This window comes from Branchiostoma belcheri, unplaced genomic scaffold (genome assembly GCF_001625305.1).
Source record: "Branchiostoma belcheri isolate BF01 breed outbred unplaced genomic scaffold, Haploidv18h27 scaffold3, whole genome shotgun sequence".
Taxonomy (NCBI): Eukaryota; Metazoa; Chordata; class Leptocardii; order Amphioxiformes; family Branchiostomatidae; genus Branchiostoma; species Branchiostoma belcheri.
Window position 1 is genome coordinate 5,714,088 of NW_017803909.1, and position 13,019 is coordinate 5,727,106.

Here is a 13,019-nt window from a genome sequence, read left to right on the forward strand (position 1 = left end):
CTTACATGTTGTTGTTACTATCCATTGTAGTTGGGGATAATGGGATAGTCTACGTACCCATAACAATAGAGCCATTGAACCACCACCGCTGCCCCCTCCGCACTCATCCCCGGCCGATACACACACAACTTGTTGACGTACGATTGTTGGTGATGATATACGTCATACGCCGGGACAACCAAAAGAGTACAAAATATCTATACAACATTGATCACAAAGATATGAAAGAATCGTTCTGAAACGTTCCGGGGCAGTTAGTGGCGAAAACTACACCATACAATGAATGAATGAATAAATACAATGCGACGAGAATGCTCGGTCAAACTTAGACTAAGTTGTGTTGACCGTTGACGTGCCCTAAATGAACTTTGGTTTGCTTGCATAGTTTGAAAGTCCATCGACCGTCGTGCAAAACGTTAATCATCGGCAAGTCGATTTACTTCGGATTCACGACTATCTTGCTGAATGTTTTGCATGGATAAGAGCTTATTGTGACTGTTCCACTGCCAGGTATGTGTTGTGTGCGAACTCTTGTGTAAGCGCCATGCGCGAGCAGTGGCACAGAATGACGTCGACATATCTATGTCTATGATAGAAAGACTTTGGAGGAAATTCGCTTGTAGTACTATTTCAGGACAACTAATCTAGTCGTGGTGGCAATTCCTTGCAATTTGGTGCATTTCCAAATTTCAGTTGGTTCATTGTTATAAACAGCAGAACATTTTTGAAGTGAAGTGAAGGGAAGTGTGAAATATGTGCATGTGATGTGCACAGCAACATTGTCATAAGAAGCAATTCTAGCCTGGATAAACGTTTTCGTCTCTCACAATATCGTATGTTCTGAATATTTCTGTGGTACGGTCCCAATTGTTTCTTCTGTAGTAATAGTTACTGTAGTAGTACTAGTATATAGTAGAAATATACTGTGTTACCCCTGTTCTGGCCGGTAGTTTGATCACGGGTCCAAAGGTTTGTGTCTTAACCGCGTGACATGTACAAAATGTACATACGGGTTCACACGGGGCAAACCCAGCCTGATATCTAGGGTCAATTTTGATACTACTTGGTTTGAATTTACCACTCTGTGTAACAAGCATTCTGAACTGTTAATGCCACATCTAAATACTGGATGTTTTATAGTAATTAATATAGTAATTAGCTGTTCAAGATTTTTATTTAGCTTGTGTTGAGTCCACACAGATTAGGACACCGTTACGATGAGTGCTGGAACGGCCGAGGAGGGTTCTGCATCAAAGGTAAAGTTGCACCCAAACTATGGAAAGTTGAATATTTCGTTCTTATTGAGTACTTTTGGCTGGAATCTTAGATATTAAAAAACGTTAAAAGTGTACAAGACACCTGATATCGCAGATCATAATCGTGTGAGGTATAAAAACCCTGCTTGTATATTTATATTCTGAACAGGTATCCGGTACTGACAATACCGGTTTCACGCCACCATCAGATGACACAGAGCTGCACACTGCAGTTAACTCTGGGGACGCTGATCACGTCAGAGTAAGTCACAAACTACACATATCTAAAAACCCCATCATTCTTTTACTTAGACGCACTACTACAGTCGGAGACTCTCAATAAAGGAGGTTTGACATATCTTTGTACATACAGTTCTTACTCTCACGAATCTTTCACTGCCTCATTGATTTTGTATTGTATGTAGGCTAATTTCGTTGTACCCACGTATCTGTCTGTATGTCTACATGTAGTTTAAGACCTTACGAAAGTCGCTTTACTTTTGCTGTAATGTGTCAATAAAGTTCTATGTGTATGTATTTGTGTAGACGCTGTTGAGTCAGCCAGGGGTTGATGTGAACGCACAGGGAGATGGGAACTTCACACCCTTACACCTGGCAGTCATTAACAACGATGCCTCTATAGTCAAACTTCTGGTAGGCCCGTAAGGCCATGTTGATTTGGATGACATCCTCGCGCGCATGAATTTGTCGGCCATTTCCAAAAAATGTTTTCAACCATACTGTAAATCGTAGAAGACAGTTGCAAAATGAGCAAATATATCCCGTAAGTTGACAAAAAAAATATTGGAAAATGATACCAATGTCGTAGAATGTAAAAATCAAACGAAAAAGATGAAAATGTAAAGAAATGAATTTGAAGAGTAGATTTTTCGCCATACCATACTGTCGTGTTAGTTGTTCAACAAACTTTTTTTTATTCGCACCAATGTGGAGTTTTGGGATTCCCTGAGGATGTTATCCATAAAATCAAATCAAGGTGGCCTAACTGTGGATACAGATTTCTGATACTTAATATATTTATGGTAATGACCCATGATTCAATGTTTTATTGATTTAATACTGATGTAGGTTCTATTTGTTTGTTTGTTTACTTGTTTTTTTATAAGTCAACGTTTTGACATGATGACGCTCTTTGGCAGTTGGACAAGGATGCGGATATCTACGCTGAAGATGCGGATCACATGTCCCCCTGGCGGCTTGCACAGGCAGCGCACTGCTCGCTGCAAATCCTCCAAATGGTCCTGAAAGCAGCAGCCGACCTTCAGGGTGACGCTGTGTACGTTTCATGATTCTGATACGTCTAATATCACAGTGGTGTAATGTATGTGTGTTATCTAAATGAAATACATTCACATTTTAGTTTCCGTGACGTCACATGCAAGGATGTTTTTCTATTCAAATAAAATTTATAAATCTTACGTGCAAACTTATCTACCCCTCCGCTCTCAGTAAGATTAGAATCAGTGCCCATCCCTTGGAAATAAAAAAAGGGCAATATATGAAAATCATTTCATCTCTAATTGTTCATTTTATAATGATGTGAGAAACCGAATTTTTTACCGTCGTGTCCAAAATGCACCCCATACTTTCCCACTACCCCCCACCAAGAGAAAACAGTTTTACTACTAAAATAAAAGAACCCGCATATCATACACAATGTGTGTAAATTCGTCTCCCACTGCCTCAAAAGAAGAAGTCAAACCAAACCAAACAAAACTAGTACATTGTGTACCACTTTCATTATCTATCTCTGTTGTTCCAGTGATTCCAGCCTGGGAGCGACCTCGCCCAGGAAGGCGGTCCGGGCGACAGACTGCGGCTGGGCGGTGATGGAGGTCGCAAAGAGCGGCGGCAGGCAGTCGGTGGAGAAGCTCAAAAGTCTTCTCGAAACCGGCGGAGACGTCAGCCTGTCTCAGCGGGACTCCCGCGGCAGGACAGTGATGCACCACGCGGTGGCGAACCCAGGCGCGCTGCAGTTTCTACTAGAGGTGAACAGGATCTTAGTTTTTTTCTTGAAAGTTCATGTGTGTTGGTAGAAGTCATTAGGAAAGAAGTTTGAACTGCAACATTCAACACAAGAATTTGGACTCACCCAAATTGTCGACTGTACAACTCCAGTCTTTTCAAGGAATGAGCAATCCACTGCTTTTGTGACGTCACGCAGATAACACATGTGACTCCGTGAGCAGTGGAACATACGTTGCAGAAAGTCTGTGGCGCCCCCCGTCTCTGTTAAGGATCTTAGTTTGACCGAACGAGAATAACTGAACTCTGCGCATAAAGCAATAATACAAGAGACTACAAGTAAAGCACAAATGTAGACAATCGGCATCACTAATTTACATGTGCATGTAAAGAAAAGTCACAAAAAGTCATATTGTAGTACTGCGTAGGTGTTTTGGTGACAGAAATTGATTTGTTACAACAGAGCGGGAAAACAACGGATCTACTGGAGGCTCCAGACGAAGACGGCTGCACTGCTCTTCATCTAGCCGCTGAAGGAGGCTTTACCGATGTACCGTCAGGTTTCCTCATTATTTCAACTTCAGCTGATGATATTATCCTGATAACATTTATCTAAAGAACATTTTCATATTAGTGTACATTTCAAGTCGACGTTTATGAGGATTCTGTTTTCGTGCCGTTTCAAATTTTGCAGAGTGTGTCCCTCCTCCTGGCAGCCGGAGCCAATCGCGAGGCCGCTGACAGGGTGGGACAGACAGCGCTGCACAAGTCGGCTGGGTACGTAAGATGGGGTTACGTGCACGTGTATATGAAGTCAATGCCATGACTAACATGGCTGCATGTAGGTCTGACATGATCGCCAACGATTAAATGGCGTGTACTTGCCATGTACACTTACTTTTGGGACTGTCTGCTCAATTCAATTCTTTATTATTATACATGTATCAACATTGCAGACATACATGTAATGTTGCCTGAATGACATTGATTTTTACAATATCAAAATAAACACATAACATTACATTGCGTTACATACATATATACGTACATATATACATACTTCTAATATGAACTGTACGTCGATATCCCATTCTGATTATACAGTCTGATTGTAGAGTCTGATGGACTGATGTAGGAAGTTCTGACGTCTTTTGAGGGTCGACTTCAAGTTTGTTGGTACTTTTCGTGGCTTCGCAGGAAATGCTACGGTTGTTGGTTGAAAATAGACATTGTCAGATTGGTATTTTAAGACTGATTGTACTTTTTTGGTGTCCATATCAGGAAGGGGCATGACAACGTCGTGGAAACCATTCTGTCGTTTGGAGGCACGACGGAGGACGACACCGGGGACACTGATGACGTCACAAGACGTCTCGTCAACGCCCTGGACAGACAGGGGAGGAAACCCCTCCACATGGGAGCGGAGAGGGGTCATGAGAAGATAGTCCGCTTCTTGTTGGAGAAGAACACGTCTATCAACAAGTAGGTCTATCAACATGTGTGCATTTTAATACAGGACAAAAGATACAAAAACTGGAAGCTCTGCTGCAGTACCAAGGTCAGCCACCAGGAGGCCCAAAATTGACCTTGACCTTTGTTGCCTACCCAACACCTACCCACGTACCAAATATCATTACAATCCATCCAAAGGTTCAAAAGTTATGCTGGTCGCAAATGTCCGGAAACACAAACATACAGACACACATACAGACACGCCAGAAACAATACCTCCACTTTTCATGGAGGTAATAATCTTTCTTATATCCATTTTATCACTGAAAAATGCAGAACCATAGACGGCCGAAGCCCGCTTCACCTGGCGACAGAGAGCGGCAGTGCAGAGACCGTCGAAACCCTGATTGCTGCTCACAGACAGTCCCTAACTTGGACAGACAAGCAAGGCGTAAGTCTCAGTCACATGGCTAGAAACGAAAAAAATCTCTTTGGATCTTTCTATTCTTGCTCCTTTTCCACTATCCGTGACACAAGTATCATGAAGGCATTTTTAGGAATGAATGGGATACACATGCACGTACACGATAGATACGTTTTCAAAAGGTTCGTCGAAGATCACCAAGGCACAGCTTCAAGCTGAGTTTTTTTCAAGGGATATCAAGGCTACTTTTCCCAAACTGTCTGTTGACATGTTCTAAATAGGATCTAGCATATAGGCGGCTCCAGATGTCTTACTGGGGTTTGCGTTGATGGACCAAAGACGTCAGTTAGCTAGAAAACCAGTCTATCAACATACTGATACCGTGTACTGATATTTTGCTGCCGCAAGGTTTATTATCACATGCATGGTTTATTTTCACATGTTTTCCGGCCCTACTTGACAGGACACGCCTCTGCACGCCGCTGCCAGGAGGAACCACGCCCACCTCATCCCCCTCCTCCTTAAAGAAAAGGAAGGTCTGGCCAGTAAGGAGAACGCCCAGGGGCTGAACGCCTTGGACGTCGCCATCGACGAACGGTCTAAAGACGCGGCGGCAGAGATGGGGAAGCACAAACTGTAAGTGCTGATGGTGCGTGAATGGGATTAATATAGGTTTTTAAGAGCTACATACTATATCTAGTACTGTGCTATGGTCATTATCTGGTGTTAATGACCTGCCCTGAGGTGTATACATTGTGTTATAAGGCATTACTATAACCACCGAGTTCAAGAAACTAAAAGTGGTGAGTATGGAGAATAATCGCCGGTGAATAAAAATAATGCCAGTAAATTGAGCCTTCTCAACGGTACACTTCATCTTGCACTAGCTATTTCAGCTTTCGTACTTCAATGCCAATTGGAATTCTTGAAATTTGTGGGTAACATTTAGTAGGCATACTGCTTAATTATGTGTGGTTTGAACGACGCATGAAAAAACAAAACAGTAAGAAAATTAAATTGTGGAACTGTTGACTGCTGTTTAATAGTAACTTGACTCTCACACGCCGTGTTTACCCATATAGGTGGGACACGTTCCTGACTTACCCACAAACGAAACGGGGAAAAGACCAGAAGCCCCAGATGTACCGGATGATCAAGGACATGCCTGATGCAGCTATGGTGAGATGTGGTCTACGTGTACCGTCAAAGTTTGTTCTCTCTCTTGCTTCGAAAGTAGCCATGACATGATGTCTTCCTACTATTGAAGTAATGAAGAAATATCAAACTATGCAATATGTGGCATGTATTAATTTCGGGTAATGTGTGTTTAACATAGTATCTGTATTCCAGAGCTTCATTGATCGCATGGTGGTCGAACACAAGGAGGATTCTGAAGACAACAGTGACGCGGGAAGGGTAGGTTTGTTGTCTTACGATCTTGGACTACTGACGAAATAGTTTCAGGCTATTTAATAGCGAATGCATTATCCGTACATAGCCAGATTGGAAACATTGCGATGAGGAAAATTCACATGACACACATGGTTTTCTCGATTTTCATCGTACCACAATAATCGATCGCATTATTTTGTACTTGTCAATGTTTTGCAGGTGTGGAAGTACGACTTCATGTACCTGTACACACGGGACCCGCGAGATTCTCCGTTAGAGGTGAGATACTGACCCCAGAAAAACACAGTATCCTCATTTCCTTATATACAACGAGAACATTAACTGACTTCATGCAGTTTACATGCAATAGATAAATGAGAAGCCTGTGCCCAACATTTAATAAAGGCTTCACCCTTTAGGCGTTGTCAACATTGATATACCAGGCTAGTTAAGTGTTTTTTTTATTTCGTACTATACAGGCTATGATCTGGTACAAGCGATGGCAGTGTCTGGAGCATCATGTGGTGGTGAAGTTTCTCAAGTGTAACTGGTAAGGCCACACCAAGTAAATTTTATGGATGACGTCCTTTGGAGACCCTAAATCTAATGCGAGAGGGCGAAAGAAAAACAAGAAGGGCCCTAAAAAACAAGATGCCTAGATTAGAAATATACTATGAGACGACAAATGTTAGGACACGAATTGAATGAGGTGACACAGTGTAACAAGCAAGAAGTCTTTTAGTCATCATCAAAACAGCAATAAATCAGGTGGAACCGTGGGCAGTGAAAACAGGATGGTAATAGACACTTTCTTCTACGGGTTTCACGTCAATCTGACGACTTGCGGCACTGTCGTGACTCTTTGGTCATAGTTACAGGAAGCGGAATTTCTAGTTTTTTTTTCTAGGAACAGGCCAAAATCAATGCGCGCGCGGACGTCATCCATAAAATTTACTTGGTGTGGCCTAAACATAACATACTCTACTGATTTACATAAATGAAATTAATATGCATAATCATGCAAAGATTGATCATAAAAATGATGGCATACAATCGGCGTGGCCTAAGCTTGCCAAATAATCCAGGTAAATGTAAATGGGGTAACTAATTCTAGCAGCTTGTCCCTTGAAAAGTTTGATTGTACGTTGCTGTATGACGTTTTACTACGGCTGTAGTAGACAGCTTATCAGTATGAAGTCCACTTTGTTCAGGCAGAGGTTTGGAGTGTACACCTTTATGGCCTACCTGCTGCTGTATATGATCTTCATGGCGATCCTCACGGCTACCGTGGCCATCGATGCGTCAGACACGACGTATTTCGAGACGCACCCTTCTCTGACGGTCACGTTCGACGGAACCTGTCACGTAAGTGTCTTCACCGTTGCCAGTGGTCACTGAACTAGAAAGGTAACATTTGCAAAGCAAATGCGTAATGTTCACCTTCGCATATGGTCTACTCTGTTAATTCGTACTCAAACACATATGGTGACAGGAATCTAAGTCCCTCCTGTTATAAAATTGCAACATGATATAACCCAACACTACTTACCATGGTGACAGACGTCTGGTTCAGGTCATTGACCATACTGGTTTGGAGAAGAAGAAGAAACTGAGCAACAACAAAACGTTTTCCTTCGGTAAACATGATAAGTTAAGCGTAGCTATAAACGCCAATGGTTTGAGTGACCAACGTTAAAGAAGAAAGTTTGTTTTTCAATTTCCTACTTTCTACAAATACTTAATACGAGTACCTAAATCATGGTTTATTCTCATTCCTACTTCTGACACAGATTGTCTGTTTCAATACGATCGCCGTCCTGCTGATGAGTATGGGATACATGGTCAAGGAAATGTATCAGATCTACCAGAAGGTTGGATACTACATTCGTATCACACCGATCTTACACAAATGTAGTAAAGATTGATTTTGTTTCTTTCCAAAAACCCAATAAAAGACAAGACAATTGTGTTGACTGCGTTAACAAGACTCTTATAAAGACTTTACCACAAACACAGTAAGGCATGACATGCCCGCACAGAAATAATGTCATTCTGGTGTGGTGTTGTATGGTGCATTCGTTATGCATACAACGGCGTCTGTCCAAGGTGCTGAACTGGTTATCAGCTAAGATGTCCTTCCATACTCAGCGGTTTGTTCACACAAGTCAGTACCAAGGACAGGTCTACCCATGTTACGGGTAGAAGAGTACATTGCATTGCCTATTTTAGTGTGCGAAGGAGAAACAGGCTTGGAGTCACATTTCCTGTATTGTTTATTTATCCCGAAATGACCATCTCTAATGAAACCGCTTCTCCATTTTTTTCTCAGAGACTGCACTACCTAGGCTGGAGGAACGTTCTCCAGTGGGTCCTGTACCTGAGCGCCTTCCTGTACAGCCTCCCCGTGTCCACTCCGCTGGACAGCTGGAAGACCGAGGCAGCCACGGTCGCTACCATGTTCGGTTGGCTCAACTTCGCCATGTATCTTCAAAGGTACATGATTCAGCAATAAATTTAGTTGTTGGATCTTACCCACATTTGACGAAATTGTGAAGACCACGCGAATACAGGTATGGTGTATGAGGTCGTGTGGCGTAACGGCAGAGCGTGCGGATCGGAACCAAGAGGTCCCGGGTTCAAGCCCTGCCATGTCACCGACCTTGTGCCCTTGGGAAAGGCATTAGCCACAAGAAAAGGCAGCAGAATCAGCTAGTTGAAGATATTTCCCTCAAAATGAAAGAAGAAAGGAAGAAGAAAAAGAAGAACACAGTGCACATACGAGTTTCAGTAGCGAAAAAGTCACACAACAAAAGTAACAAAACCTGTTCTACCGTCCTAAAAGTTTGCATCTGATGAAGTTTACGTACCACTTTGTATATATTATTCTACAAGGGTGCCAGTGTTTGAGACCGATGTGTACATCTACATCCTGCTGATCGGGAGGATCTTTAAGTCCCTGCGGAGGGTGATCCTGGTGTTCCTGTTGTACACGCTGGCCTTCGCCACGTGCTTCTACTACGTCGCCTCGAAGGCTGACCTGCCAGACTCCACGGTAAGTATTTTTTGTGGTCCACATACGACTTTGACTTTTTAACGCAACTTGGACGATTGCTTCTTAAAGAATTCCCGAAGTGCAAGCTAGTCTAAGCTGACGCGATATGCTTGAATTTAGCGTGTGATGTCAAGAGGACATCATGTATTTTTTTAGGCCATGACCTAGGCCTCTCGGTATCACAGCCACCTGGTTAGCATGGAATAAGATCAACCACCACAGCGTAAACAGTGTTTAAACGCGTGCTGATTATGTTTACCGAAGGAAAACATATTGTTTTTGCTCTGTTTCTTTTTCTTCTGCCAAATAAGGTCAATGACCTGAACCAGACGTCTGTCACCACTGGTAACTAGTGTTGGGTTACATCATGTTGCAATTTTATAGCAGGAGGGATTTAGACACATGTCACCATATATATGAATATGTTTGAGTAAGAATTAACAGAGAAGACCATATGCGAAGGTAAACATTACGCATTTGCTTTGCAAATGTTACATTTCTAGTTAGTATGCTGTATTCCCGTGGAAGGAGGCACACATGTTGTTCAACATCTCTCTTGGTGCCCGTTTTATCGTGACACTACGAAAATGTCGTCAAAGATGATAACTCCTCAAACGTTTTCCTTGGTTTAGGCTGCTGGTTTCTCCGGGTTTACCTCCTTCTCTCACTCGTTCTTCACGACCCTGGGGATGGTGATGGGAGAACTCAACATCCAGTTCTTCCTGGACAGACAGAAGCACTCCGGAGTCACCCGGGTCCTCATCGTCTTCTTCATCTTCCTCATGAACATTGTCATCGTCAATCTTCTGGTAAGATAATGTCACAAATCTACATCAAATTGATACAACATTCTGCACGAACAAGAATGCGAAAATGAAAGGGGTGCTAGTGTAACGAAAATAAAAAGACACTGCTACAATGTCGCTGGAAGACAGACGAAAAATGTCCAGACTATGCGCGATGTACAAAATGACTAATATTAATGAACTGGTGGATGTATCAACCAATAACTATCTGATACCAGCCCAGAAATGAACAAGAAAAATCATTCCCCGACTTTTTCTATATTTTAGATCGCCTTGACTTTGGACGCTGTAGACATCCGTGACGTCAGAGCCAGAGCTGCATTCAATCGGCGAATCCACCAGGTTATATTTTTAAGTCCTGACTGGTAGAATATGCCTTCATTCCTAGTTAGCCCCGATCGGTTTTGAATTAATCAATTGCTCAACATTTGCCGAAGACTGTCGGAGAGACGTTTATGCAGTCATATTTTGATATATCAATTTCTTTAACCGTGCGCAAAATCTAATACTGCCTTTCGTAGTTTAATACTCCGTGACCCGTGTTAAGTGTATTAAAATAAGACTGAAACTAAACGGAAAATATATAAACTACCACCAGTTGACACACAGCAAGAAAACGATTTCCTTGCAAATTGTATAAATATTCAGACACTTAACACAATACATTTGTACCACCTCCAGGCAGAACACATGCTGGACAAGGCGTCCGGGTTCTGGTCAGCCTTTGCTGACCGCGCCAGAGTGCTGACATGGATGGACACCAACCAACCCTCCTGTATGGACAAGGTAATGCTTGGACAAATAAGCGGGGCAGGGTGTGCTTTAGCTATAGGATTATAAGGGCATCCATTGTTTGCAGGTCATGCAGTATATTCAAACGTTCTAGCATAACTTTTTGTAAAAGAATGTATATAAATAGATTTAGATAACCCCCCAAATTTTTACCAATGAGAAACACGATAGCACTGAGCCTTGGGGGCTGGGTAAAATTGCCAGTACGTGGCCAGACCGCATATCATGTAACGTAACATGTAACGCTTTTTCTTTCCTCAGACGAGACAGTTTTTGGACATAGCCGATGATGAAGGACAGATGGAAGGAATTGAGCAAAGGTAATACTAAATGTGGATTGTCCTTTGTATGATAGTGAAAGAATCATTCTTTTCGATTATGTGTTTAAATTTTCTCATTTTAGGTATTTCAATAGTATAGGAATTTTATATTCTTTACAGTCTATAACTAATTATACAGCCACCTACATTTATACAATTACCACGAAGCGACAGTACATGTGTATACTGGACGTTTGTATATACATCCAGATACTAGTACATTGTATATGATTGTTAACATGTGACCTTTGCTTCATTCTCTAACTTTATGCTATGAATGTATTCAAACATGAGAAACATGCTGACAAAGAAAATAAAACACACAACACATGAATATATTATGTATATTCATACCCTTATGAAATGTAGAGTTGTTTTTATCGCTAAATTAACATCTCTTTGATATTGCAATGTATTCCAAAGCCCCTCGGGAGAACAAGAGGACGTCCGGCGGAGGTTGGAGGACTTGGAGGCCGCTCTGAAGGCCGTCTCAGTACAGCTGACGTCTATGGGGGAGATGCTGGCCCAGCAGACTAAAGCGCCACCTGTTGTAAAGTCTGAGTAGTGCACGAAATAGTGAGAGATACTAGTACATGTGTAGTGTAGTTAAAAGTAGCACACGTCAAAAATCAACACAGGAAATAGATTTATTTCTAGTACAGGGGTGCCAGAGTATACAGTACAATTTTACGGAATACAGTACAATCGTATTATACACGGTGCAATTTTGCGGAATACAGTGCAATCGTATTAGTACAGTCCTAGTGCAGTTTTACTAGTAAAAATTGCACTGTATACTAGTAAAATTGCACTGTATACTAATACGATTGCACTGTATTCCGTAAAATTGCACTGTATACTAATACCATTGTACTGTATTCCGTAAAATTGCACTGTATACTAATAAAATTGCACTGTATTCCGTAAAATTGCACTGTATACTCTGGCACCCCTGTAGTAGTTTACCCTGGCCTGGCAGAAAAGGACCCCCTAACCACACTGATTACTATGTTAGCATACATGATTTGGGTTGCGTTTAAAATGTTGGAAATCCGAATAACCAAAACGTCTAATGTATTATGGTGCAGTTTTGACCGTGGCGTCTAGGGGGCACAAATCTGAACATGTTTGCGTAGGTAAGCTTACCTGTCTGCTGTTTTGCTGTTTTATAAACGTTCATTTTGTGTTAAAATTAAGAAATGACGATTGTATGACAGATTTCTATTGGAAGTAGAATTTTCCGGATGTATTTCTACTTAAGAAGGACGAAACGAACATCTGTTTTATTCAACATTGCCTAGACTTTGACAGAAAACGCGAGATGTATCATTTGTAAAACTATTAATAAATGTATCATTAGATCAATAAAAATCAATAAAAACGTCAGCAAATCCGTGAAACAATAATCAGTAGATGTTGTTTTCGTAAACGCCTTCCTTTATTTCTCTGATTACAGCATTTATTATTTTACAATCACGTCATGTGCATATTTGATGCACATGACGTCGTGTATATCCTTTCATTTTTCTTAGTTTACAC

The 13,019-nt window shown here is 41.6% G+C and overlaps 1 protein-coding gene across 1 annotated transcript; it reads left to right on the top strand.

The window, feature by feature from the left end:
• Positions 1-2,811: 2,811 nt before the first annotated feature.
• On the top strand, positions 2,812-12,180 carry LOC109473393 (transient receptor potential cation channel subfamily A member 1-like). Its single transcript, XM_019773252.1, has 20 exons — positions 2,812-2,816; positions 3,040-3,265; positions 3,706-3,792; positions 3,937-4,019; positions 4,524-4,724; positions 5,031-5,145; positions 5,582-5,754; positions 6,201-6,297; positions 6,469-6,534; positions 6,730-6,789; positions 6,990-7,060; positions 7,722-7,875; positions 8,301-8,381; positions 8,840-9,003; positions 9,403-9,562; positions 10,195-10,371; positions 10,636-10,710; positions 11,050-11,154; positions 11,422-11,480; positions 11,904-12,180. The coding sequence occupies exons 1-20, from the start codon at positions 2,812-2,814 to the stop codon at positions 12,043-12,045; spliced, it is 2,301 nt and encodes a 766-aa protein (XP_019628811.1). The 3' UTR covers positions 12,046-12,180.
• The last annotated feature ends 839 nt before the right edge of the window (positions 12,181-13,019 follow it).